Source organism: Elgaria multicarinata, chromosome 20 (assembly GCF_023053635.1).
Source record: "Elgaria multicarinata webbii isolate HBS135686 ecotype San Diego chromosome 20, rElgMul1.1.pri, whole genome shotgun sequence".
Classification (NCBI taxonomy): Eukaryota; Metazoa; Chordata; class Lepidosauria; order Squamata; family Anguidae; genus Elgaria; species Elgaria multicarinata.
In genome coordinates, this window is record NC_086190.1 from 17,220,336 (window position 1) to 17,248,101 (window position 27,766).

The 27,766-nt window shown below is 47.8% G+C and overlaps 2 protein-coding genes across 3 annotated transcripts in view; one reads left to right on the forward strand and one right to left on the reverse strand.

The window, feature by feature from the left end:
• MTOR (mechanistic target of rapamycin kinase) overlaps positions 1 to 16,704 on the forward strand; it is a 109,382-nt gene extending 92,678 nt beyond the window's left edge. For both annotated transcript variants that reach the window (XM_063145475.1, XM_063145476.1), the window contains 17 exons: positions 607 to 705; positions 802 to 924; positions 2,269 to 2,451; positions 2,980 to 3,114; positions 3,246 to 3,420; positions 4,310 to 4,445; positions 5,071 to 5,218; positions 6,307 to 6,429; positions 6,663 to 6,745; positions 8,236 to 8,308; positions 9,079 to 9,153; positions 10,127 to 10,262; positions 10,517 to 10,582; positions 11,557 to 11,637; positions 13,319 to 13,399; positions 14,244 to 14,349; positions 15,798 to 16,704. In XM_063145475.1, the coding sequence (XP_063001545.1) occupies positions 607 to 705; positions 802 to 924; positions 2,269 to 2,451; positions 2,980 to 3,114; positions 3,246 to 3,420; positions 4,310 to 4,445; positions 5,071 to 5,218; positions 6,307 to 6,429; positions 6,663 to 6,745; positions 8,236 to 8,308; positions 9,079 to 9,153; positions 10,127 to 10,262; positions 10,517 to 10,582; positions 11,557 to 11,637; positions 13,319 to 13,399; positions 14,244 to 14,349; positions 15,798 to 15,813 (1,839 nt within the window). In that variant the 3' untranslated portion in view covers positions 15,814 to 16,704. The remainder of the gene's footprint in view (positions 1 to 606; positions 706 to 801; positions 925 to 2,268; positions 2,452 to 2,979; positions 3,115 to 3,245; positions 3,421 to 4,309; positions 4,446 to 5,070; positions 5,219 to 6,306; positions 6,430 to 6,662; positions 6,746 to 8,235; positions 8,309 to 9,078; positions 9,154 to 10,126; positions 10,263 to 10,516; positions 10,583 to 11,556; positions 11,638 to 13,318; positions 13,400 to 14,243; positions 14,350 to 15,797) is intronic.
• Positions 16,705 to 16,982: 278 nt separating this feature from the next.
• Positions 16,983 to 26,504, reverse strand: LOC134411618 (F-box only protein 44-like). The gene is made up of 7 exons (XM_063145484.1): positions 26,383 to 26,504; positions 24,693 to 24,954; positions 23,153 to 23,330; positions 21,526 to 21,621; positions 18,762 to 18,891; positions 18,004 to 18,272; positions 16,983 to 17,158 (listed from the first exon to the last, which is right to left on the reverse strand). The coding sequence occupies exons 2-7, from the start codon at positions 24,928 to 24,930 to the stop codon at positions 17,092 to 17,094; spliced, it is 978 nt and encodes a 325-aa protein (XP_063001554.1). The 5' UTR covers positions 24,931 to 24,954; positions 26,383 to 26,504; the 3' UTR covers positions 16,983 to 17,091.
• Positions 26,505 to 27,766: the final 1,262 nt, after the last annotated feature.

Sequence of the window (27,766 nt, forward strand, 5' to 3'; positions counted from 1 at the left end):
TGTATCCCAAATGCCTTTTTGGTACTGTAGTACCGGCATGTAGAGAGCTGCTGGATTTTCTTTAAACCGCTCTTGCCCACCATCTCTGTAAGCCTGGGGGAACAACTCACGAGCAGCCCACCGTTCTGCGTTCGCATGTAACGACAACTCACGGTTTAAGCGACCCAGAGTTCACAACCCAACGTTAAACCGCGGCTTCTCCTTCTGGGTTGTTCGTGGTTAACAAACCAGGGCTTGTTAGCGCGGCCAGGTTCACACAGCATGGCAACTGAAATTCAACCACGCAAACCATGGGGTAGCGTTTTGTGCAAACTCAGCCATTGTCATGTGTGTGTGTGTGTGTTCTCAAGCCCCATCCGTATATGTATTAGCTTCACAGGATGACCCCATTGGGTTCTAGAAGAACAGCTGGAGAGGGCTGTGACCTTCATATCCTGTTTGGGTTTTTTTGGGGGGAGACATCTGGGTGGCCAGCTTGAGAAACAGAACGCTGGACTAGATGGACCTTTGGTCTGATCCAGCTAGGGCTGCACTTAGCGTCCCCTTGAATAATGCCTGGCCTCCGTGTGGTTTTTCTCCCCCCCCCCCACTCTCCTCCAAAACTAGGTTATCCCTCAGCTCATCGCTAGAATCGATACTCCTCGTCCTTTAGTGGGCCGACTCATTTACCAGCTTCTCACAGACATTGGCAGGTACCACCCGCAGGTGAGTTCTTCCCCCGCCTCCCCTCTGACCCCTTTCAGGTTCCAGACCGTAAACAAGTTCGGTGTATAAATTGCTACTCTCTGATACTTGCCGTAGGCTTTGATCTACCCGCTGACTGTCGCTTCAAAGTCCACAACAACAGCCCGTCACAACGCTGCCAACAAGATCCTGAAGAATATGTGTGAACACAGCAACACGCTAGTCCAGCAGGCCGTAATGGTGAGTGGAGTGTGCGTGTGTGCGCCCATTTCTCTCCCTGCCCCTTACGCCGATGCGTGGGAGGAAAAAAATGTATTTATTCATTTAGATTTTCATCCCTCCTCCTCTCAAAGCTCAGCGTGGGTTGTATCTTTTTAATTAATACGTCCCTCCACTTCGCAATTCAGGCGTCAGGGTAATCATTATGCGCTTTGTCTTTGGAGAAGCACTCTCCCCTTTGTTCTTTAAAACAGTTTGATCTGCTTAGCTCTTTTGGGTGTGTGTGTGTGTGTGAGAGAGAGAGAGAGAGTGTTATTTTTATTTAATGCCAGCATGCAAAACTTGAAAGAAGACTGATCACGGACGGAATCAGAGGGCTGGTAGATTTATTGATGTGTTGCAGTAGAAGCCAAACCCATCCAGCAGTGCTGCTGCCTGTATCTGACAGTCTGGTGGGTGCCGTGACTTTGACACTGGCCATGGCTCAGTGTGACAGAGCCCTGGCTTTGCATGCAGAAGGTCCCGGGTTCGATTCCCGGCAACTCCAGGTAGGGTTAGGAACGAATCCTGCCTGAAACCCTGGAGAACCGCAGCTGTCAGGCAGTGTTGACAATACTGAGCTAGATGGACCAAGGGGTCTGACTCACATTCCTATGTTATTTAACACTCGCCTTCCTAACCTGGGTCTGAGGGCCCTAAAGGCATCTTAGTTGGCGGTTGGATGAACAGAATGCTGGATTAGATGGGCCTTTGTTCTGATCCAGTGAGGCTCTGCATATGCTCTGTTGCTTCTTTCCCGAAAGTCTCCTTGGCCTTCTCATCCAGCTGTCCTCCCAATCTCGAACTGAACGTACGTTCTAGCCGAAGTCGGTTGTCCGTTAGCGTACCGATGTGAGAATTGTGCAAAAAGGGGCTTGTTCGCACCAGGTGCGGATAAAGCCGCACAGTGCTCGTGCAGCGCCCCCTAGCAGTCAGCCAGGAGTACAGCAGACCTGGGATGTTATCCTTGTGGATGTAGTACTACGGTATATAAAGTGCCAAAAAGGCACACAACTACTCCAAACACCAATAAAAGATGATAATGATCAAATAACCCATTTATTTACAATTTATAAGGATATATAAAACCAACTGATGTGTCTCAAAGTGGTTAACGATCACAATGTTGGGTACTATAATAACCAATAATATATATCATACATGCAAGAATACAAATCTAGTACAGTCCAACAATATTCCAGACTTTTATAACATTTAGCACCTGAGACAATACCATCAGAATAATTTATGTACAGAAATAGGGTTGACAACGCAGATAAGAATAGAAAATGAGAAGAAACGGCTTCTCTCTCTCCTCCGATCTAGGTGAGCGAAGAATTGATCCGGGTCGCCATCCTTTGGCACGAGATGTGGCACGAAGGGCTGGAAGAGGCGTCCCGCCTCTATTTCGGGGAGCGGAACGTCAAGGGCATGTTTGAAGTGCTGGAGCCTCTGCACGCCATGATGGAGCGCGGGCCTCAGACTCTCAAGGAAACCTCCTTCAATCAGGTACAAATGAAAGTCAAGATGGTCCCGATCCCCCTCCCGCAACTCCAAGAGGAAGTGAGAATGGTGCACAAAAGAAGAAATTGAGTTCCTAATTAGGAAAGTTGCCCTGAAAGGAACAGCCTCCGTCTATAGATGCATGTCAAATTACGGGGGGTTACAGCCACGCTCTTTTTGCTTCAGGGGGCAATGTGTTTCCTTCAAACTGCTGCTAGCCCTGATTGAGGATTATGAAAGGGAAGCAAAGAAGCCCCCAAAAACAAATCATGCAGGTTGAGTCAGATTTTTGGAAGGCAGGGAAAGAATTTGCTGATTAAAGATGTCAGAAGACAACTGATCCCAACGGGCTCACCGTCTTGTTAGACTAGGGGTGGCCAACTTGGAGGCCAAAACATCTGGAGGATTACAGCTCCTGGGATCCCTCACCCTTGGCTGATAGGAGCTGTAGCTCAAAACAACTTTGGAGTCACAAGTTGTTAGACCATAACCACAGAATGATGGGCTATATATATTTCCCCCCTTCTTCTTCAGGCTTATGGCAGAGATCTGATGGAAGCCCAGGAGTGGTGCCGGAAATACATGAAATCTGGAAACGTCAAGGACCTCACCCAAGCCTGGGATCTCTATTACCATGTCTTTAGGCGCATCTCTAAGCAGCTGCCTCAGGTGAGGGGCAGAGTTTTTCCCCCCAGTGCGAATCTAACATTGCCGCACATTAAATGGGAGCGTCAAAGCAACCGTATTAAACTGATGCATTTTGTTGGCCTAACTCATTGCTTTGCCTCCTCATCTGGCAGCTGACCTCCTTGGAGCTCCAGTACGTTTCGCCTAAACTCCTGAAGTGCCGAGACTTGGAACTGGCGGTCCCAGGGACGTATGACCCCAACCAACAGGTCATCCGCATTCAATCCATTGCTCCGTCGCTGCAAGTCATCACGTCCAAGCAGAGACCAAGGAAATTAACGTTAATGGGTGAGAACATCAGAAGAGCCCTGGTGCTGGATCAGACTGAGGGTCCATCCAGTCCAGTACTCTGTTGCCACAGTGGCCAACAAAGCAGGACATGGTGCAACAGCACCCTCCCACCCACATTCCCCAGCAACTGGTGCACACGGAATAACGGGCTGAAGTTACAGGAAGCCAGATTCCGGCTGGACATCAGGAAAAACGTCCTGACTGTTAGAGCAGTACGACAATGGAATCAGTTACCTAGGGAGGTTGTGGCCTCTCCCACACTAGAGGCCTTCAAGAGGCAGCTGGACAACCCTCTGTCAGGGATGCTTTAGGGTGGATTCCTGCATTGAGCAGTGGGTTGGACTTGATGGCCTTGTAGGCCCCTTCCAACTCTGCTATTCTATGATTCTTGCCTCTGATATTGGAGGTAGTGCATAACCATCAGGACTAGTAGCCATGGATAGCTTTCTCCTCCAGGAATTCATCCAGCCCCCTTTTAAAGCCATCCAAATTGGTGGCCATCACGATGTCTGGGTTTAAGCCATAATGTTTAGCTCAAAATGGGAGCCAGTGTGGTGTAGTGGCTGAAGTGTTGGACTGGGAGTCGGGAGATCCGGGTTCTAGTCCCCACTTGGCCATGGAAACTCTCTGGGTGACTTTGCGCCAGTCACTGACTCTCAGCCTAACCTACCTCACAGGTTTGTTGTGAGAATGAAATGGAGAGGAGGACCATTTACCCTGCCTTGAGGTCCTTGGAGAAAGAGAAAGAAAGACAGACTAAATGGACCTTTGGTCTGTTCCAACAAGGCTGTTTTTGTGTGTTAGCTCAGGAGCAAATTCTTTCCTGACTCCCCAAAGGTTCACCTGGGTTTGCACACCTTAAGAGAGGCTTTCTCTCCCCATCCAGGAAGCAACGGGCATGAATTTGTGTTCCTTCTGAAGGGCCACGAGGATCTCCGTCAGGATGAACGAGTGATGCAGCTTTTTGGGCTTGTGAACACCTTGCTAGCCAACGACCCGACGTCCCTCCGGAAAAACCTCAGGTGATCTAAAGGAAACTCGGCGTCTTGCGAAATCGGAATAAGCAGAGTGTCAGTAAAGATGGGCGATGCAGATCTCGGTTTTCTGCAAAACGTATAGACCGCAAACGCACCACTTTTTTAAAAAAGTAGATAAAAGAGATAATTCTATAAAATGTTTCATTTCTGAAATAATAACAGCTCTAGGGAGACTTGGAGTGCTGCATAATGTTGCCATGTGCTATCTTGGATGGATTCACAGCTATTAGTCTGGGTTTAAAGGGTAGGAGAGACTGAGGCGACAGCACTGGGGTGCAAATGAGTAAGCGACCGGAAGAAGGCTAAGCAGATGCTGTTGGCTGCTTTAATGCTTGCCTGGGCGCAATCACAGCAAGCCTCAGCTAAGCAGACAACATGGGAGACTCAATTACAACTATGCACGCATCAGTAGTCATTGGAATACAACAGTCGTTTTAGCTTTTCGTAACCTGCCCGGAGAGCATTTTTTATTGGGTAGATTAAAAATATAATAAATAAATAAATTTCCCTTGTGTTCATGAGCTGGTGGGTTTTGATTCTCCCATTCCTTTACAGAACCCAGCATTGATTGATTTATAAACTTGAATTTCCTTTGTCCTTCCCCTTCTAGCATCCAACGCTACGCGGTGATCCCACTTTCTACAAACTCCGGTCTTATAGGCTGGGTGCCCCACTGTGACACTCTGCACGCGCTCATCCGGGACTACCGGGAGAAGAAGAAGATTCTGCTCAACATCGAACACCGCATCATGCTGAGGGTAAAGCCGCGGCTGCAACAAAAGACCCGTAGCTCTTTGCAGAGGAAGAGTTTTAGCAGAGGTGCTGCTGAACTTGTAGACCTTTGGCTGTAGAACTCTTTGATAAGGAAGAGCTCAAGGACACAGCGACTGCTTGGCATGCAGAAGGTCACATGTTCAGTCTGGTTTGCACGTCCAGATGATGATAACGATAATGATAATGATGATGATAATATATTTCTTACCCACTTCTCCGATTGGATTGAGGTGGGGAACAACAGCAATAATAAAATACTGATTAAAAACATAGCACACACTGTTAAAAACATCCTAAAATCATCCTAAAATTCCACTGGATAGGCCTGCCGGAAGAGACCAGTCTTGACAGCTTTCTTGAATGCTAAAAGACTGTCAAGCTGACGAGTCTCCTCCGGCAGGCCATTCCACAGTCTGGGAGCAGCAGAAGAGAAGGTCCTCTGGGTAATACCCATCAGCCTAGTCTTTGCTGACTGAAGTAGATTCTTCCCAGAGGACCTGAGTGTGCGGGGCGGATTGTGCAGGAGAAGGCGATGGCTTTGTGCTCCCCTCCAGTATCAGAGGCAGTAAGCTTATAGACGCAAGTTGCTGGGGAACATGGATGAGAGGAAGATGTTGCGCCGTGTCCTGCTTGTGGGTCCCTGGTCGACAGCTGGTTCCAGATGTTTTGGACCTCAACTCCGGAAGCCTCTGCCAGCATGGCCAACGGCCAGGGAAGCTGGGAGTTCAATTCCCAGCATCTCCCAGGGCTGGGAAACGCCCAGAGAGTCACTGCCAGTGAGTGCACAGCAGGGGTGGGCAGCTTGTGGCCCTGCAGATGGTCTCCAGCTCCCATGATCCCCCACCATTGACCATGCTGGCTAGGGCAGATGGGAGTTGTAGGCCAAAGCATCTGGCGGGCCACAACTTTTCCATACCTACTGTAGAGACGGCGCTGAGCTAGAGGGGCCAACGTTCTGCCGTAGTATAAAGCCAACCTCCTCTTGTGCCTTTCCTCTCATAACTCCTCCTCTTGTGCCTCCTTGAGAAACACGATAGGGGCCGAATCTCATCGTTTCTCTCCTCATTTTTAGATGGCTCCTGATTACGACCACCTCACCCTGATGCAGAAGGTGGAGGTGTTTGAACACGCCGTGAATAACACCGCCGGGGATGATCTTGCTAAACTCCTGTGGCTGAAGAGTCCCAGCTCTGAGGTACAGCCCGCTTGGGTGCTTCTGAGAGCTCGTGCCAACTCTGAAATACCCCCTTGTCCACCAGTGAACAAGGAGGCTTTGTTCACTGGTGAGCCGCAGCCTCTCCCACAATTTAACAGCTGCAATAGTTGATCCTTGACCCTCTTTCCCCCGCCTCCCTGGAACTGATTCCCTGATAGGCCCCGTTTCATTCGGCTCTTTGATTCGCTCCATGATTCTGTCTCCCTTCCCAGGTGTGGTTTGACAGAAGAACCAATTACACTCGCTCGCTCGCGGTGATGTCAATGGTCGGTTATATCTTGGGCCTTGGCGACAGGCAAGTGAAACTGAACTCATTTTCCTTCATAAAAATAAAATAAAGGCATTCAGCAATCGAAAGACTCGTAAGAACTGGAAGGGACCCATGCGTCATAAAATGCACTCCTTGGTTTCCAGACATTTTATTTTAGTTAGTTAGTTAAAACATTTCTTGGCCTCCTTTTAGGGCAGACGCCCTCCATCAGTTGTCCATGAATCAACCTACTTCCTTCAAAATATTTCAACCCTGCCTTTCAACCAAGGGTGCACCAATTAGTGTAATACAATATCTACCATCAATAATAATATAAAACTGTTATGATATGGGCACCTGCCCTCAGGGTGCACGGAGCTTTGCAACGCAGAGGAGGACAGGTGCCTGGCCCAAATAGGTTGCAATCTAAAAAAAAAAATACCGCAGAAGGGTAAGCAGCGGAAGAATAAGCATTTGTGTTAAAAAGATCCCCGAACGGTGAAGAGGAAAGAGAGGAGGGAAATCAAAATACGAAAGAATAAAAAGAATTTGAAATCCAGTTATACCAATAAAACCATGGCTGTTAGTTCAAATAAAAAATAAACGCTTGTTTAAATAAAAATGTCTTTAGCATTTTTGTGAACTGCCCAGAGAACTTTTGTGAACTGCCTGGAGGACTTTGTGAACTGCCCTGAGAACTTTTGTGAACTGCCCAGAGAACTTTTGTGAACTTCCCGGGGGACTTTGTGAACTGCCCAGAGAACTTTTGTGAACTGCCCGGGGGACTTTGTGAACTGCCCGGGGGACTTTGTGAACTGCCCGGGGGACTTTGGTGAACTGCCCGGAGAACTTTGGTGAACTGCCCAGAGAACTTTCCTGAACTGCCCAGAGAACTTTCGTGAACTGCCCAGAGAACTTTCGTGAACTGCCCAGAGAACTTTGTGAACTGCCCAGAGAACTTTGTGAACTGCCCAGAGAACTTTCATGAACTGCCCAGAGAACTTTCATGAACTGCCCAGAGAACTTTCGTGAACTGCCCAGAGAACTTTTGTGAACTGCCCAGAGAACTTTGTGAACTGCCCGGAGAACTTTGGTGAACTGCCCAGAGAACCTTCGTGAACTGCCCAGAGAACTTTGTGAACTGCCCAGAGAACTTTGTGAACTGCCCAGAGAACTTTGGCTGTTGGGCCGTATAGCAAATAAATAAATAGCACAGGCAGAAAACCAAAGCACTGTTGGTGCCTGCCTGACATCAACTGGTATGGAATTCCGCAGAGAGGAATTTATTGAAGATACAGAGGACGTAGGCTTAGTTACAGTAGGGCTAGGGTAGGCAACCTGGTTCCCTCCAGATCTTGTTGGACTACAACTCCCATCAACCCCAGCCAGAATGGCCAACAATTGTGTTATGGGAATTGCCGTCCAAAACATCTGGAGGGGCGCTAGATCGCCTAACCTTGCAGAGCAGGGATCTGGGAAACAGAAGGCGTTGTGTCGAAAATAGCAGCTCAGCCCTGGTGTTGTTCCTCCCACAGGCATCCCTCCAACCTGATGCTCGACAGACTGAGCGGCAAGATCCTGCACATTGACTTCGGAGACTGCTTCGAGGTAACTTGTGTCCGGGTTCCGGCCGAGAGAGAGAGAGAGAGAGAGAGAGAGAGAGAGAGAGAGAGAGCCTTGGCTATTGGGTGCTACGGAAATATGATTGAGGAATGAAAAGAATGAAATACATCCGTGCACGTTGATCTTGTAGAACAAAGGGCCCGGTGGGGAGAAAGGGAGGAAGTTTTCTGCATCCACCAAAGGCCGAAGCAGACATGATCAAACCTAGGGCGACCCTATGGAAAGGAGGACAGGGCTCCTGTATCTTTAGCAGTTGCATAGAAAAGGGAATTTCAGCAGGGGTCATTTGTAGGCATGCAGCACCAGGTGAAATTCCCTCTTCATCACAACAGTTAAAGCTGCCTTCCTTTTCTTATGGTCACCCTGTCAAATCTCCCAGTGTTTTGATTTTAAATTAAAAGCTGGCACTGGGTTTTTTTTGTTTGTTTGTTTGTTTGGTGGGTTTTTTTTGCTGTGGAGCTAATAGCAGCTGCAGAGGGTGATAAAGACCAAAGAAATGGCATGAAAGAGGAGGTTTAGCTAACTTCCCGGCCCACCTTTCCTTCCCCAGCTCCGCTGGCCTGATCCAGCTCAGGCAGGATGGTGTGCAGTTACGTCTAACAGGAAATCCAGTTGCAGTTCTCTTCCCTTCCCCCCGACCACCCCCACCCCCACCCCAAATCTCTTTTGGCCTTAACAGTCCCATGTTTGTAAAAGGGAATATCTGCAATATCGCTACCTTTCAAGTAACTGGCTTTTCTTCGTCCCGGCTTTAGGTCGCAATGACCAGAGAGAAGTTCCCGGAAAAGATTCCTTTCAGGCTGACGAGGATGCTGACAAACGCGATGGAGGTAAGTGAAGCAGGCACCGCACGCTTCAAGAAGGATGCAGACAAGCTGGAGGGGGTTCAGAGGAGGGCAACGAAGATGATCTGGAAACAAAGCCCTGTGAGGAGAAAGAACTGGGCAGGTTTAGCCTTGAGAAGATGGAGTGGAGACGTGAGAGCCCTCTTCAAGTCCTTGAAAGGTTGTCACACAGAGGAGGGCCGGGATCTCTTCTTATTAGGCCGGACACGGATTAATGGGCTCAAGTGACAGGAAGCCAGATTCCGGCTGGATATCAGGAAAAGCTTCCTGACTGTTAGAGCAGTACGACAGTGGAACTCTCTCACACTAGAGGGCTTCAAGATGCTGCTGAATAGCGGTCAGCGATGCTTTAAGGTGGCTTCCTGCACTGAGCAGGGGGTTGGACTTGATGGTCTTGTAGGCCACTTCCAACTCTACTATCCTATGGTTCTATGAAGATTAGCAATTGCTTGTCTGTAAGCAGGAGAAGAAACATCTCTTAGGGTGAAGATACACAACTGAAAAAGGCATGAGTAGAAGTTCCCACCACCACCACCTCAGTAGGCAATGGTTAATACACAGCTTTTCAAACTGTATTCTTTGGAAGCTTATCAGATGGCTCCTCGTGAGAAGGCCAGTATCTGGGCAAGCTCTCCTAAAAGCCCTCTTACCTATAATGGATCTTTCCCTAAAATCTGCAGCCACAGGAGAGTGCTGGGTATGTTTTAGGATGCATCATCCGCTCATTGGGAGCAACTTGGAGACCCGGTAGGCCTGGCCAGCGGTCTGTGTGAACCGCTTGTGCACGTTAGAAACGTGCCCTCGAAAAGGGGCGAGGAAGGACCGAATTCTATTTCAGAGAAACTGCACAAAAGCTGGAAACCACTGGCTTTTGGGTGGGAAGACAGTATTGATTTCTCTCTCTCTCTCTCTCTCTCTCTCTCTCTCTCTCTCTCTCTCTCTCTCTCTCTTTCCACAGGTGACTGGCTTAGATGGAAACTACAGAATCACTTGCCACACTGTAATGGAAGTCTTGCGAGAACACAGAGACAGCGTCATGGCTGTGTTGGAAGCCTTTGTATACGACCCCTTGCTGAACTGGAGGCTGATGGACAGTAAGTTGCCCTGAAATAGAAGACGCTCGAGGTGGAGGGCTGATTTTAGGGATCCCGTTACCCTGAACTGCAGTTGCCCTGGACTGCAGCGTGCGAACGACCAGTGTAGAATCAAAAGAAAGGTACTCTTCGGAAGCGCGGGTATTCTCCCCCCAGACTGAGTTCTCTGGAACCGAAGTAGCCTTCCACAGCATTCAGGGGAACAAAAGATTCAGAAGAACCTTTAACATGTACATCTTTTACTTCCTTTGCAGCCAACACAAAAGGCAATAAGCGGTCACGGACACGGACAGACTCCTACTCTGCTAGCCAGTCAGTAGGTGAGTATTGGGCAAAAAGTGCCTTTATTTATTTATTTATTTATGAGCTGTATTTCTCATTGGGTAGAGCAAACCTGTTTAATTCCTTCCCTTCCCTTAATTTTTTGGACTGTGGCAAGGAAGACTTTTGATGGATCCATGACGTGCAGGCCAAGCCAAAATCAGGCCTTGGACGTTTCTTCCTTGAGCCTCTCCGTTAATGAAGTGGAAATAGACTCGGATAGGTTGGGAGAAATAAGTCTGATAAGTGCAGAGGCTGCTCAGTGCAGCATGAAGCATTCTTGCATAAAAGATAGCCAGACGTTTCTCCCGAGGCTGCAGAAGACTGTGCCTGCGATACAGTCCCCACAGCCAAACCTAGTTACTCTCAATAAAGATAGTGACGCGGTGATAGCTAGCTGTGATGTATGAACCGAGTCGATTCGTATGAACTGTGTCGATTGGTTGTCCTGAATGAGCGGGAGCGAGCAAGTGTTCTGGCTCCCTCTTTGCTAAGCAGACACTCCGTCCCTTGGTTGTTTATCGGGATGTCCAAACCCGGAACTGTGGGTTTTCAGGGGAGGGACAACCGAGAATTAGAACCCGTAGTTAAAACCAGGCTCCATCGCCTGCGTTGCTTCGCTCCTCTTAGCTGCAGCGGGAGCAATCCGGCAGCGAGAACTAGCACACTCTCTTACTCCCACTTCCTCCATAAGAACATCAGGCGAGCCCTGAGGCTGGATCAGACCAAGGGTCCATCTAGCCCAGCACTCAGTGGCCAAACCAGCTGCCTGCAAGAAACCCACGATCAGGACATGGGTGCAATGGCACCCTTCCACCCGTGTTCTCCAGCAACCGGTGTATGTGCGCTTACTGCCTCTGGTACTGGAGGTAGCATAGAGCCATGAGGAGATGCAAACCGGGTCATTGTCTGTCTTGCTCTGTGGGTGAGTAATGTTTTATCTTCATATCTGACCATTCTGCTCTTTTATTAGAAATGTTGGACAGTGTGGAGCTAGGTGAAACTGCCCATAAGAAACCTGGGACCACCGTGCCTGAATCCATCCATTCCTTCAGTAAGTTTACCTTGACTTTTCCAAGCTGTCCAGTCGCCTTAATAGGGTCACGCTTATAAAACGACCTCTTGTTTTATCGTTTGTTGCAAATCACTTCGGGCTTTTCTTTAAAATAGGAAGTGCCATATAAATGTTTTAAAAACAAGCAATAGGTTTGAACCGCCTGCATTTCACGGCATGTTTCTGGTCTGATGTTGGCATGAAATGCCCATAATGTGGAAGGCAGGCTTTCTCTGTTCAGAGGAGGGCAACGAGGATGATCAGGGGTCTGGAAACAAATCCTTGTGAGGAGAGACTGAAAGGACTGGGCATGTTTAGCCTAGAGAAGAGAAGACTGAGGGGAGACATGAGAGCACTCTTCAAAGACTTCAAAGGTTGTCACACAGAGGAGGGCCAGGATCTCTTCTTGATCCTCCCAGAGTGCAGGACACAGAATCACGGGCTGAAGTTACAGGAAACCAGATTCCTGCTGGACATCAGGAAAATCTTCCTGACTGTTAGAGCAGTACGACAATAGAACCAGTTACCTAGGGAGATTGTGGCTCTCCCACTCTAGAGGTCTTCAAGAGGCAGCTGGACAGCCCTCTGTCAGGGATGCTTTATAAGGTGGATTCCTGCATTGAGCAGGGGGTTGGACTTGATGACCTTAGAGGCCCCTTCCAACTCTACTATTCTGTGATTCTATGATCCTGAGCCCTTGGCAGCATGTCCAATGGTCAGGGAGGCTGGGAGTTCAAAAACATCTGGAAACCTAATCCCCCCCTCCAATTTAAGCTACTGGTCATCACAACATACTGAGGAGGGAAATTTGTAACACTGTGTTGTATGACTAGGCACTTTCTTTGGGCTGTCCTGCATCTAATTCCTATCAGTTTCACTGGGTGTTCCAAATTTCCAGTATTCTGAGAGAGGAGTGAAAGAATCTTCCTCTGTCCATATGTAGTCTTATAAACCTCTCTACCACATGTAGTCTTATAAACCTCCATCACGTTCTCCCTTAGTAATCTTTTCTTTCTAAACTCAAAACCTCCAAGCACTTTAACCATTTCTGATAGGGAAGTTGCTCTCGCCCCTGATCACTTTGGCCGCTCTCTTCCCTATATATCAGCCTTCCTCAACCTGGGGCGCTCCATATGTGTTGGACTGCATCTCCCAGAATGCCCCAGCCAGGCTGGGGCATTCTGGGAGTTGCAGTCCAACACATTTGGAGCGCCCCAGGTTGAGGAAGGCTGATATATATGAAAATAAGATGGCCAGACCTGGACAAAGTAAGTTATAACTGGTAGGATTCCACCCCCTCTCCTTCTAACCAGTATCAAGAGAACTGGTTTTATGATATACCAACACAGCTATTTAGAGGAGGAAGCGAGCGCTAAAGCAGCAGTTTCTGCAGCTGAAACTCTCCCCACGGCCTGAGTTCGATCCCAGCGGAAGCTGGTTTCAGGCAGCCGGCTTCCATCCTCCCGAGGTCGGTAAAATGAGTACCCAGTGAGCTGGGGGAAAGGTAATCACGGCCGGGGAAGGCAACGGCAAACCACCCCGCTATAAGGCCAAGAAAACATCAGCGAAAGCTGGCGTCCCTCCAAGAGTCAGTAATGACTCAGTGCTTGCACGAGAGGTTCCTTTCCCTTCCTTCCTGAGCATTTGAGTCTTAAGTGTGGTCCCTATTTCTCCTTTCCAGTAGGGGATGGGCTCGTGAAACCAGAGGCTCTGAATAAGAAAGCCATACAGATTATCAACAGGGTCCGTGATAAGCTTACTGGTAAGTTATGCCACTTTTAAAACACACACACACACGCACTCACAAGAAATTCAGGTGCTTTTGCGGAGCTTATTGTTATCGATACAGTACTATTTGTGGCGCGTAGCAGTTTTCAGAGTACAAAAGGACAGATCACTGCCCCAAGGTGCTTACATTCAAAAATTCGACCCAGGGTAAATGACAAGAGGGAGTGGATGGAGGGATAAACAGGGAAGCGGCATCTGGTTGTTTCAGTGGTGCGTGTTCCGTGACCCGAGGGCGTGGGAATGAGCCAGAAAGCGTGGGTTTTGAGCAGGGTTTTTAATGAAGTCACAGAGACGGCATCACACAGGTGCCCTGTGGGCCGTTTCAAGCAAGGGGAAAATGACAGGGTCCTTTTGAAGGAGCAGGAAACATTCTACAAATTTCGTAATGGCGAGATTCTGTTCGCCGCCTTCTCTTTTCCTAGAAGAAACAATCCCATCCAATTCCTTTTATATTGAGGAGCCTCGTGTGGCGCAGAGCGGTAAAGCAGCAGTTTCTGCAGCCGAAACTCTCCCCACGGCCTGAGTTCGATCCCAGCGGAAGCTGGTTCTCAGGCAGCCGGCTCGGGTTGACTCAGCCTTCCATCCTCCCGAGGTCGGTAAAATGAGTACCGTTAGCTGGGGGAAAGGTAATCATGGCCAGGGAAGGCAACAGCAAACCACCCCACTATAAGGCCTGCCAAGAAAATGTCAGCGAATTACCCTCCAAGAGTCAGTAATGACTCAGTGCTTGCACGAGAGGTCCCTTTCCTTTCCCAAGAACAACCACGTGTGCTGATGAGCTTGTGAGCACCCCCCAATTGCTCTCTTCCGTTCCACAGGGCGAGACTTCTCCCACGACGAAACACTGGATGTGCCCACACAGGTAGAGCTGCTCATTAAACAGGCCACCTCCCACGAGAACCTTTGCCAGTGCTACATTGGATGGTGAGTTTGTATCTCTTTGAGCTTAAGTTTTGAAATCAGCTTTTGCTTTCACCCTCTCTGCTCTGAGACACAGGCCTTTAATCTCCATTTGTTTCAACCTCCCTTCTCATAAGGAAGTATTTTATTTCTTTAATTAGCTTTTAATGACTTCTTTGATCATTTTTACCGAGCTGAACATGGATTGCAATTCGCCTTGCTGGTGTCCGTTGTTCATTTCGTTATAGTGTTTTATGATTTTAAAGGAATACGGATCACGGATTGCCAATTTGCGTGTTTGGAAGTTGCCTTACGATAGTTTGGCTCTTAAAGGAGATTTATAAATGTTTTAAATAAATAATAATAAAATGGCTAGTTAGGAAGTTGGCTTACGTTGAGTCACATGCCAGGAAACTGCCTGGGCTTTAGCATGTTTTAGAAAAGCCTTCACTGAAACACTTCCGGACTCCCTTTTGTGAGCCCATGAATACGATCTGTTCTTACGACTTGTACTTGTTGAATTGGTCGTGAGCACATTCATCTATAGATGGAACTGGCCAGTAGATCCCACCAGTGGTCTAACAACCACCCAGCAGTCCTGCGGTGTGGAATATAAGTTCAGCTCACTCAATAAGGGTCGGCTTTGATGGCGCAGAAAAAAGGCCACAGTGAATCTTTTTAAATTGAAAGTGGGCCGTTATGCTTGATGCAGCTCATTCAAGACTGTCATTCAGTTCTTGTTGTGCTTCCTCTAACAGTCACAAATTTGGACATCACCCAACAACCCACACCCACACCCCAGTGGATTCATAAGCTGTAGGAAGTGTTTCTCACGCACACCCAAAACAGATGAAGCTTCCATGGTCAGGGGGACTGTTGTCCTTTCTCCCCTCATTGAGTTAATTACAGTTTATAATGACCAATTAGCCTGCAAACGGGGCGCTGCTGCTGTGTGTATCTGATGTGGGGAGCATTCTGTTCCCAAAGTGGCCAAGATGCCCCAATGGGAAGCTCACAAGCAGAACATGAATGCAACAGCACCCTCCCACTCAAGTTCTCCAGCAAAATGCGTCTGATCCTGGAGGTAATATCTGGCCATCATCAATTGCCAGTGAGAGCTGCATTCTCCACGAATTTGCCTGATTCTGCTTTAACGACATCTAAGATGCTGGCCCTCGCCCTCCCCTTGCGGTAGTGAATTGCGGATACATCTTGCGTTGTGCGAAGAAGTGTATTCATCTCACTCCCTTTTTTTTAAGCATTCACGTCTTGATGTCTGAGAGCCGAAAAGCAGTTTTGGGGAGCGTTCCAAAGCTGTTGGGATGTTTTTAACCTCTTTTCCCCCCTCCTTGGATCATATCCTGATCTCAAACTGTCTTAGAAACCCCCCTTCCCTCCAGAAGTAGACTTGCTGTGCAAATCACGGGCCGCTGTTTCACCTGCAGTCTCCCTTTCTTCTCCCCTTGCTTCAGGTGTCCTTTTTGGTAACAGAAGACTTGGGATGAAGCCTCTACAGCCTTTACTTTTAGAGCTTGCGCATCTCAAAAGTGAGGGGCAGGGCGGGAGAAAGGAGGACTGTTCCCAGGGCGGGGTGGCCTTTGTCAAATATTTTGAACTGTAAATGAGGAAACTTAACTGTACATTAAAAGTTGTTTTAAGTCGATTTGCAGCTGCTGTTGTGTGCTGGGTGAGGGGTAGATGAGCCATGATGAAACCCAACGAGGGGGTTTCAGAGTGATCTAGAACAGAACTGAAGCATCCTGTCCAAATTCTGGCTGATTTGGTCTTTGGAGGAATGCCTTGGCAAAGGTGCAGGAAGGCTGTATTTTTCCAGAAGCTTGGAAAGACGCGTAAATTGGTAGCGTGGCCGAGCTGTAGTGAATTCACATCTGTGACCCCAAGTGACCTTGTTTAGGTTAGGTGCAGAGAGCATCGAAGATCCAACGGTCTGTTGCTCTTTGGTTAACTTCACTTGCCTGCCTCAAAATCAGATTGTAACTGACGCTGGTGGGAAATCACACACTTCTAGCATGTTCCTAACTATATTTGCATGGAAGGGCCCAAAGAGAGCAGAGTATCCTAGTAGGAATGGGATACTGCAGAATATAAGTTCTGTGGAACTGGGAGGATTTTCCGTGCTGACACTGACCGAGGAGAAAGCGAAACTAGGAGGGTGGGGAAGCATTAATGTGGAGCGTAAAACCAGTTGAGGGTTTGGAAGAGGAGGAAAATGGGTGCTTTAAAACACTAGGGTGAATGCCCACTGTAGTTATTTTATTAAATACAAAGCAAAATGCACACGTTGTACCCATCTTTAGATGCCATGTTGTAGTCTGATGTTATTTTTGTGCCAATAAAGTACAACTGTGTCAACCTGTACTCGAAATGTGTTTTCATCCATGACTTGAGGGGGCCTGGTGAGCGGAGAAACATTCCTGACCCAATTCATAGGCAAGGTGGAACAGTCCTCACCCAGGGGACTGTACCAGTTTCTTCCTTGCCAGTCATGTAACGGAAAATGCATGCATACCAATACCCACATGAAAGAAACGTAAAGAAAAGTGTGAACCTGGACAGGAGATCACCTATCCTGAGCTCAAACTTGGACAAGAAGGCAATATATAAATGGTTTATTATATTTATACACAGTTTTCCAGCAACAATTGGTTCTCGATTTAAAATCCAAGGCAAAAAGGGACAATACCGCAGGGATATTGGAGGAATATATATCTGACAATCTCTCTTGGGCCATGTCGGTGGATGACCTCATAGTCCAGCTATTCCTTCCAAGAACAGAGGGTAGATACAGTTGACAGCAGACTGAGGGGAGCAGCTAATGATAAAGGTAAATTGTGGTGAAAATTGGCTGGATCTAGAAAAAACAAAATCACTTCTACAATGTTCAGCTCAATTGAACCAACAGCCTTTTTTCTGAGACCTGAAAAATCCGATTTTCCATTTGTCTGTCTGTTTTTGGACAGGTGTTCATTCCCTTCCCTTTTTGAATTGGCATCTGTCGACCCAGCAGTAGATACCTTCAAATCCCTTTGCTTCGCACTTTGATCCTCAATTGGAAAGCGTGTGTACACGTACGGCTATGCGGGGGGATTGTAAACATTGCCTCAAACGGCAATGGAATGTAGGCTGTAACAATTCTGCGTGGGCAGCAAGAGACGTGAATTACAAAGGGAGAAACCACTCAAATATTTTCCGGAATACACAATCCAGATTGTGCTCGTAACTAGAAGATTTAACACGGTTTACGTAACTAGAAGATTTAACACGGTTTACATTGACAGCAGCTTTCATGGATCAAAATCCACTTCGTTAGAAGTATAAAGCAGGCATCTCGGGAGGTAAGGATAAATTATACCCTCAGTGAAGGGCTTCCTCCCGGCCCAAAATGAAACTAGAGTGATCTCCGTTCAAGAGATGGCTTCCACCTTCATTCCCCCATCCTGTCTTTAAATTTCCTAAAAGTCCTGCGTTGTCTTTAATATCCAGGAAATGCTCGTTGAAACTCATGGAGACAGCAGATACAAACATACACACTTAGGAGTTGTAGAGGACATCACAAGTGAGAAACACAACTGGGAACAATTTTTTTGGAGGGGGGAGGGGGGGAACTCCACCCAGGATTTGCATAAGAGAATGAAAGTACCCCTAGGGGACATTTACAAGTGGATGTAGTTGCCGCGGCAGGGACATCTGACACAGACCGACAGGTCCCTGCCCTCTCTGCCGTACATTGCTTTGTCCAAAGAAAACGGGCCGACGGTGACGCTGCTTTTGGTTATCCTCATATTTTTGGATCTCATTTTGGTTATTCTTACGCATCTGGCGATGCTGACGCCACATCTGGCTCGCCACCAATTCAGCTTCTCGCCTTGGTGTTGGAAGTAGATATGGCGGACTCCGGGAGGGAAGTTGTGAAAAGTATACGAAACCTGAAGACAAGAAGGGACGTGATGCAAGAGCTGTGCTGGATCAGACCAAGGCTCCATCTGGTCCAGCATTCTTTGGCCAACCAGCTGTTGACCAAGAACCCATAAGTAGGACACGGGTGCAACAGCACCCTCCCGCCCATGTTCCCCAGCAACTGGTATACATAGACGTACTGCCTCACGTTCTAAGGGTAGCACAAAGGCATCAGGACACGGATAGCTTGATCTTCCATAAATTTGTCTCATCCTCTTTTAAACCAATCCAAATTGGTGCCCATCACTATATATATTTGACTATATACTGTCTGCAGAAGTCCTTCATAGCTGTCCTGAATCTTCCACCAATCATGGGACGACCCCAGATTCGGGGGAAACTTCACCATGAGGTGAGGGGACGAGAGAAACTACCACTCTCAGGGATCCTTGATCTCAGAGCTGCACTTCACAACCCCAGCCCAAGACAAACTTCCTGCCCCCCGGGGTTACTGTTACCTCACGCCATCCTTCGCCGTCCGAATCGCCTTTGTACAAATCGTTCGAGCAATATTCTCGGATGACTTTGAAGTCTGCTGACAACAGCTTCACACATAGCTGATAGCTGTTGCTGAGGTCACTGTAAAACCTGTTTTAGGGGCAGATTGTACAAAAGAGAGGGCGAGCGTGAGTCGGGCGCACCAAGCATGGCGATGCGAAGGAAGAACATGGCGATGCCACTCCCTTGGGTTTATTCCGGAGATCTGGAAGAGAAGTTCCTCAGAGATACTAAAAAAGACACTTAAACCAGGCTCCTAGTGTGATCCTGATTGGCGCTTCTGGTATCCAATTTGAATTGGTTGCCACTCTAAATGGCCAAGGCAGAGAAGTAGCGATAAGCACTCTCAGCCTCCATCGGGAGCTACGGTGCCTTTGACGCCTCTCCTCACGACCGATAAAGCAGAGGTGATCCAGCCTTTTTCAGCCCATGTGCAGTATTCAATTTTATAAAAGCTCTTATTTTATTTATTTATTTATTACATTTCTATACCGCCCAATAGCCGGAGCTCTCTGGGCAGTTCCCAAAGGAAGAAGGGCCGACCAAGGGCAAGATGAATAGATGATATTCTGGAGGTGACAGACTTGACCTTGGGGGAGCTAGGGGTGGCAACGGCCGACAGAAAGCTCTGGCGTGGGCTGGTCCATGAAGTCCCGAAGAGTCGGACGCGACTGAACGAATAAACAACAACATAAAACCATAATATAAAATACAATATAAAAGCTCAACCAGGTAAAAACAGCAGCAATGCAAAATTACCAATTTAAAACACCAAGTTAAAATTTATTTATAGACTGTTAAAATGCCGGGAGAATAAAAAGGCCTTCACCTGGCATCTAAAAGCATATAATGTAGGTGCCAAGCAAACCTCCTTAGGGAGCTCATTCCACAGCCGGGGTGCCACAGCAGAGAAGGCCCTGCTCCTGGTAGCCACCTGCCTCACTTCCTTTGGCAGGGGCTTGTGGAGAAGGACCCCTGAGGATGACCTTAGGGTCCGGGCAGGTACATATGGGAGGAGGCGTTCCTCTTGGGAGCTGCATTCCAAAGATCAGTAGGCCCAAACTCATCCCCGAAATATCACCCTAGTTTGGCTGAAAGCTTATCATGACAACTTGACCAAAGCTAGGGGCCTTTATAATCAAAACGCCCAAGTAGAAACAGGCTAATTAGAAAGAAGTAGTCGTGACTCTGAGGACAAGAGACACAGAACAGGCGAAGGAGCAACTCACGCAAAGAGACATCAAGTAGGAATGTTAAAAGGTTGTGCTTTGGTACAAAGGTGCGTCACCCTATACTCCAGACTAAAGTGCATGAACATAGGCAGGGTGCAATTATTTTGGTGCGGACAGAGGTTACTAGGAGAAAGGGGTAGTGAGTGACATGAAGAGCGAGGTATGGACAGATGTGAAGAGGGGGAACCAACAGAACACAGTAACCAATCACACCACAAATCATGTTCAACATCTAAGGCCCTCCTCCGGGTGCCTACTCCGAGGGAAGCTCGGAGCACGGCAACAAGAGAGAGGGCCTTCTCTGTGGTGGCCCCCCAATTGTGGAACAACCTCCCTGACGAAGCCCGCCTGGTGCCGACATTGTTTTCTTTTCGGTGCCAGGTCTAGACTTTTCTCCCAAGCGTTTAGCAATATGTAATTAGCCTGGGTTTGTTTTTGTATATTTTTGTGGTTTAAAATTTTTGCATATTGTTTTTAAGTGTTTTTATCTTATGTAAACTGCCCAGAGAGCTTCAGCTATGGGGCGATATACAAATAATAATAATAATCTGTGAAATTATAAAAGGAAAGATACTGGGGTGAAGTCACTACAGGCTAGCAGAAAGCTGTAACAACAAGTAATATAAGCGAGTGTTAGTTATGTTTTTGTCTTCTCATTCTAAACTTTGTTAACTAGCACTACGGCACCGTTTTCTTAAAAATGTCTTGCTTTTTTGTGAAGTACAACAAACAAGGCTGTGGTTGCAACAACAAAACACAATAGGGGTGCGTGGCACTCAACCACAAAAACTCATACGTGAGGTGAAAAATCAGCAAATTGTATTACTAATGTGGGTGATATTTACAACAATCCTACATATGCTGTTTGTAATCAAGCATACAAAAACAGATAATTCTTCTTGCTGATACAGAGCCAAAACAAATCCAACAAGGCTCGAAGCCTGCAATATATAAATAAATAAATAAATAAAAATTCAAAACTTTTTTTTTTTGCAAGAATAATATACAGTTGTATCAGCAATTAATTATCAATGACAGAATTTTACAATAGCAGAATTCAATTTTCTTAAATATGTCTTGCTTTTTGCTAAGAAATGTTTTTAAAGTTACAACCTAAGTAATACGAGCGTCCATTTAGGAAGTGAGGGTGCTATTTGGGTCCAAGGGGACATCACGGTGATTTTAAAAGCCCGAATAAATTTTGGAACCCAATTATTTTTACTACATACTGATCCGGGGAAGGAACAGCCTGGTGGGGTCTTAAAAGCTCAGCCTGGTATATAAGCGCTCGGCCTGGGTTGGATCACTGTTGGAGCAAGTTGGCAGCTTTGGAGTTGTCCAAGGTCCATACCACCTAAGCCAAGAAGGCTTCTTCTTCTACCTTTCTGACAGTCACCATCTTTTGGACCGCCTATGCCTCTGTCGAGAACTCTTGTCTCATCACAAGGGGCCCCACCCCTCTGTGGCCAGGTCGGAACTGTCTGGCACTCACCAGTCCTTCACTGCAATGGTGGGCCTGCCTTCGTCCATCAGCTCATCCCAGTAGCCTTCGTCTTTCAAGGTGATCAGCTGAGACTTGGTGCAGATCCTAAGGGAGAAATGAAAATCATTCAGAAACATCTCTGTCATCTCAGCGTTCAGACCCTCTAAGCCCCGGCTTCTGGCCTTCTGTTCGGCAAGACACTAGCAGTTTTGGTCACCACACCTGAAGAGGAATATCACAGGGCTGGAAAAAGGGCAGGAAAGGACAACTAAAATTATTAAGGGGCTGGAGCAACTTCCCTAGGAGGGAAGGTGACAACAGCTGGGATTGTTTGGCTTGGGGGAAAAGGAGGCTAAGGGGAGAGATGATAGAGGTCTACAAAACTATGCATGGTATGGAAAATGGGGAGAGGGAGACATTTTTCTCCCTCTCTCATAATACTAGAACCCAGTGGGGTCATCCCATGAAGCTGATTGGTGGGAGATTCAGGACCAATCAAAGGAAGGACTTCTTCACACAGCGCAGCGTTAAATTATGGAACTTGCTACCACAAGATGTAGTGATGGGCACCCATTTGGATGGCTTTAAAAGGGGGTTGGATCAATTCCAGGAAGCAAAGGCTATCCATGGCTACTAGCGCTGATGCTGTGTGTGCTACCTCCAGTTATTCGAGGTAGTAAGCCTGTGTACACCAGTTGCTGGGGAACATGGGTGGGAGGGTGCTGTTGCACTACGTCCTGCTCTGTTGGTCCCTGGCCAACGGCTGGTTGGCACTGTGTGAACAGAGACCCTTGGTCTGATCCAGCAGGGCACTTCTGATGTTCTCTCTCAGTGAATCAATCTTCTCACCACCATGGCCACCAGCTGCTCTTGTTCCCCCTCCTCTTTCTCATCATGGCTCCCACTTAGTTCTGGACCGGCACAGAACCAGGGAGCACGTAGGCTGTGGCGGTGTCTCCTGCTATCCCTCCTCACCACCACAGTTGTCCAGGACAGAGCAAAGATAGGTGAAGGAGCAGGTTGCAGTGGAGAGGAGCAAATCCAGGTGGCTCTTACCAGTGGGCCCCTGCTGGGACATGGACCCTCAGCAAGTGCCCAGACATACCTACCATTGAAACTGGCCCTGATTGCTACTACTTCCTTGCTGGACAGGCAGAGAACCAGTGAGCAAAGAGGTGATGGCATCTCACCACCAGTCTCGGCCAGAGAGAGGCAGGGGAACAGGTTACAGTGGTAAGGAGAAGGAGCAAATTTGGGGGGCTCTTGGTGTTGGGGTGTGGGCCCTCATCCCAACATCCCATACAGGACTATCCTTGATGCCATCCGGCTCTTCTTGCATTCTCAAGCTTTAAACATTAAAGCGGAGTTAGATCCGGGACGTCTCTACTGAAGTAGCATTTGTTTTTGTTTGAAATGTCTGTTTCTCGACGGATTTATATTGGGGGGGAAATAACCGATTAGGTTGAATTCGTTTACGCAGGTTGGTTTTCTCTTTTGTCATTATTGCACGGGAGGAGGGGGGGCTGCAACTCACATGCACAATGCCACATCTGCAAGAGAATTCCCATGGGAAAGGCAGAGACCCTCTTGACCATCGCCAACAGAATTTCAGCTCAGATGTAGCCATGATCCTCACCCATTATACGCAGCAAAGCATCTTTTCACGTGCTGATGAGGTATATCTTCATCTTTCACATAATAATTCCTCTGAAGAAAGTCCCACTTTTGGAGTTTTAATGAATCTGCTTCTGATACTTCCTTAATTTTCCATTGGCCCTGTGGAAGTGTCTTGATGTCCCAGAAATCCAAGCCTTCTGTGGGGGCAGAAAAAAACCAGAGAAAGGAACAGTGATGAAACAGGCTTGGAGTGGGGTGACTGTAGCAGATGGGATAGTCCTTGCCAGGAGAGAGGGAAGGCCCTCAAATTGTGGCCTTAGAACCAGAGTCACAGCAAAGTTTGCTAAACAGGACGGGCAGTTTAGTATAGTGGTCACAGCATGGCTGAAAGGGACATAAAAATCTAATAGTTAATTGGACAATCAAGCATTTGGTTGTTGGAATCAAACTTTAAAGGAGTTATATAGCACTATAAAGCACTCTCTTAACTTATTAATTTCTGTTTTCTCACCTACATCTACAGACAGTATAATGCAATACTAATTTCCTCTCCTCCAGGGAATCCTGGGAATTTTTATTTTATTTTATTTTTGCCAACAATCCCGGAAACTTTGTTGCACAGTGGCATATAAATCTTTTAAATAACATTGGAGTTTAGTTCTATGAATTTGGCTAGGAGTTACTAGTATATCTACCTGAAATAAGAATTCCCAGATTTCTTTGTGGGAAGCAATGACATTTACATTGATATATAACTGAGAAATGTGTATGGAATAAGGCATACAAGCCCTTAATTTAATCATATTAAAACATTTCAGCTTTGAGTAATTCCTTTTAGTTTGCAATGAAACCTATTTTTCCTTCTTTTAGTTGAAATTAACAATGGAGTCCTGACTTCTAAGAGCTGGAATCCTCATTCAGAAAGATTGTGCTATCCAATTTTCCTTGGAATGTACCATTTTTGAATGTAGGTGGAGAAATCAAATCACATACCTGAGTGCTCCCCCATGTAAATTCATCATCATCCTGCACACAGAAAAGTAGGGTATCAGGGAGTACATGTCCTGCATTGCTATTTCTACACATTCTGGCTGGGTTCACACAACACGACAAGCCAGAGTGTGGCTTGTCATCAAACAATGGTTTGTCGTCGAACCATAGCTGGTTGCGGTATGTGAACCCAGCCATGCTAACAAACCTTGGTTGTTTAACCACAAGAGAACCCATGGTTTGTTCTTGGGCTGTGAACTGTGGGTTGTTCACAGTTAACAAACCATGGTTTGTTAGAGCAGCAGGGTTCACACAACCCATCAGCCCAAAATTCAACGACAACCCATAATTCAAGCCATACGACGGTTTCCTGTGTTGTGTAAACCAGGTTAATGAGGTTTTTCTTTTGCTTTCATGTGGGAGAGAATTTAAACCTGAAACCTCCTATCAACCTGCACCAGGGCTATACCAGATGGTTCCAGAAAGACTTTTGGAAATCAGCTTTGCTTCTAAGAGATGGCTTCCCCTCCGCTGCCCCGCCCCAACTTTTCAGGTAAACAGGGACATACCTTCGCCACAAGGGTTCTTGATTAAATTCTTCTCTAAGTGGGAGAAGATATAGAATGTCTTTGACTTCTTAAGGTCACTGGCCTTCTGGTGGTACTTGCGCTTCCACAAAGCCGGCAAATCCACGACGTCTCGCCACCGCACGCAAACCAGGCGGCAGTTGCGGATCAGGTCCTTCACGGGAACCAGAGACAGCACGTCCAGGAGGACGTGTTCGGGCAAATCTTCAATGTTCGCCATCTTCCTTCAAGGGGTCTCCGCCGCCTGCGAAGACGAACCAGGAGAGAGAAGGAAGTCGCTCTAGAAGGGGCTGCAACCCCTCTTGAGTCCATTACTAGGAAAGGGGTGATTGGGTATGGAAATTCTTGGCATGGAAGTCCGGTGCAGATGGTAGAGGACCTTCAAAAGCAAAAGCAGGGCATTGAATTGGGTGATCTCTCAGGTCAGGGATGGGAAATGTGTAGCCTCCCAGATCAGGACTGGCGTCAAGGTTAGGCGTGGTCGGGCAGTCCCCGAGGGCCCACACCTGAGCAGGGGCCCGCCCACAAGAACTCCCTGGAGCTGCTCCTCCCCTTTCCCCCATCGCAAGCTGCTTGTTCACCCACCTCTCCCTCTAACCCAGACAGTGCGGGTGGCGAAGAGATGTCACAGCTGAGTCATGATGAGAAGCAGCTGTTGCCAGTGGCGGTGAGAAGGCAGATTCACGGCAAAAAAAACAACCCTGGAACTAGCTAGCATTGCAACTTCCATCATCCCTCATTATGGGATATGCTGGCTGTGAAAGATGGGAGTTTCACAGACTCCCTTTCAGTCTCAGAACCTACAGGGAGTTTCACAGACTCCCTTTCAGTCTCAGAACCTACAGGGTGTAGCACAGGACGAGCCCCGCATGGTCAGATCCCAAAGCTCCACGAAGCAGTATCTGTTTCCCGTAGCGGCCAGCCAAATGCCCCTCGGAAACCCACCAGCAGGTCGGGGCCTTCTACTGTTGTTCCCCAGGGACTCATACTCCGAGGCAAAGGTTGCAAGTAGCCATCCCGCCGCCTCCTGGCCTACCTTTCAGGGTTGTCGTAGAAGGATTTTAAGCACAGTTATTCTTTTTCAGTTCACACTTTTTTAAAAAAATCATCTTACTGGCCCCTCCCCACACACCCTGGGGGTTTAAGGACACCCACCCACGCGATTTCCACCCCCCTGTCCCCAAATTCCAGGACATGAACAGGTGACCATTACCGGGAAGGAGAAACCATTCCAACCAACTGCCCTGTGAACAGGAGCGAAAGCAGACTGTTACCATCTCTTTAAATCGTTTTTAATAAATAATAATAATAATAATAATAATAATAATAATAATATACACACACCCCTCTCTTTTATTCAGCGTGTGTCATCTGCAATCTAAATTTAAGTGTGTGGGCAGGCGCTATCATGCTACTTATTTGTGTAAGCCGCTCTTAGAGATGTTTTTTATTTTCATATTATTATTATTATTGGGCGGCCCATCAAGGCTGCAAGGGAAACAAATGAGGAAAGAGGAAGGAACTCTGCACATGTTCAGAGGAACTATCAGTCACCCGCTTCTCCTGCCCCCTGTTGGGAGTCCTGCCGGCCTCCATCCTCGCAGAAGGCTGCCCTGAGACGCCCCCCACCCAGCCACCCCCCCCGGAAGACCCCTTGGAGGGGGGGTGTCACCTGAGCTAGAAAGGGGGGCAGGAGCAAACCCCACCCCTCGCTGGCCTCTCCAGCTGGGAAACGGATCCGCTTCTGATCCGGAGGAAGAGGAGCTGGAGGCGATCGAAAGCGCTCCGCTTCGAGATGGTGTTGCAAGAGGCTGAGATCCGGGAAACGCTCCGCCCGCTGCATCCCGCCTCCTCCGCGGGGACTGGCCGGGCGGGGCGGGGAAGGGGAACCCCCGGGCAGGGCTCATTTGCATACGATGACGCGTGGGCCCCTGGCCCCTCCCCCGGCCATCCTGATGTTTTGCAAGTTGGTTTACTCCCTAAGTTCTGCAGGGAGTAACTCTTAGGTAAATGCGCAGGAGGTCGCCGCCTTTTAAATTATAGCTAGCTTTCCCCAATGGGTGCCCTCCAGATCGTTTGGACTTCAACGCCCATCAGCCCCAACCAGGGATTCTGGGAATTGTAGTCCAAAACATCTCCTGGGCCCAAAACTGGATTAAGATTAGCAATGGAGGCTGGTGGCTCCGAATTTGGTGGGGCTGCAAATCTGGGTTTCAAGGAGTTCCAGCTCTTTAGGAGGAAGGGGATCCCTCGGCGGGGGGCCTGACCCCACCTGAAACCCCGCACAGCCGTTGCTGCCAGTCAGTGTCTACAATACTGGGCTGGATGGAGGCAGTTTCCAATGTTCCTAAGCATTCCTATCTAGGTGCACGTAAGACCTGTGCTAAAAGAGCTGATCTGGCTGTTAGTTTGCTACCAGAGCAGCCCTTTCAGCAGGCTGTAGAGAGGGAGATTAGAGGCTGAGCAGGGCCATTCCAACAGTACAAAAGGCTGCCCGCTTTCTTTTTCTTTCCTCTGCCCTCCCTGTCCCGTTATCCTCTTGTGTGGTGCCTTTTTAGATTGCAAATCTGCAGGCAGGGAGCTTATTTTCACTGATTGTATGTCAGGTGCACTGGGAGCTTTTCTGGTTGAGGAGTGGGATTTTAAATAAATAAATAAATAAATAATGCGTGGCAGAGGGGAAATCCAAACCTGGGACTCCTGATTCATTGCGATCTGCTTTTGCTTCTGGGCTTCCCTGGCATCGAGATGCAGCTTCCTTGTCAAGGGTGCCACGCCAAACCGTTGTCCACACCCTGAGTGTGGCTGCTTCGCCCTCCTTGCATTTTTCTCTCGCTCCTTCTTCTCTTTCGCAGGCAGCAGAGTGGGGTCTCTTGGAAGAAAGATGGCGAACACTGGAGATTTTCCCGATGAAATCCTGCAGCGTGTGTTGTTTCAGATCCCCTTGAGGGAACTGGTTTGCAGCTGCGAGTTGGTTGGTTTGCAGCAGAGTGGACTCACCGCTTCTGTGGAAGCGCAAGTACGAATGAAGCTGTTTGGACACCCATCCTCTCATA

Bases quoted from the DNA above. Each gene is read 5' to 3' on its own strand.
- LOC134411618 (XM_063145484.1), bottom strand. From the start codon at position 24,930: ATGGCGAACATTGAAGATTTGCCCGAACACGTCCTCCTGGACGTGCTG. The intron at 18,273-18,761 runs GTAACAGTAACC...TCTTGTCTTCAG, and splicing joins ACGGCGAAGGATGGCGTGAG to GTTTCGTATACTTTTCACAA. The intron at 17,159-18,003 runs GTAAATGTCCCC...CTTTATCATTAG, and splicing joins CGCGGCAACTACATCCACTT to CTGCTCCCCTCAGTCTGCTG.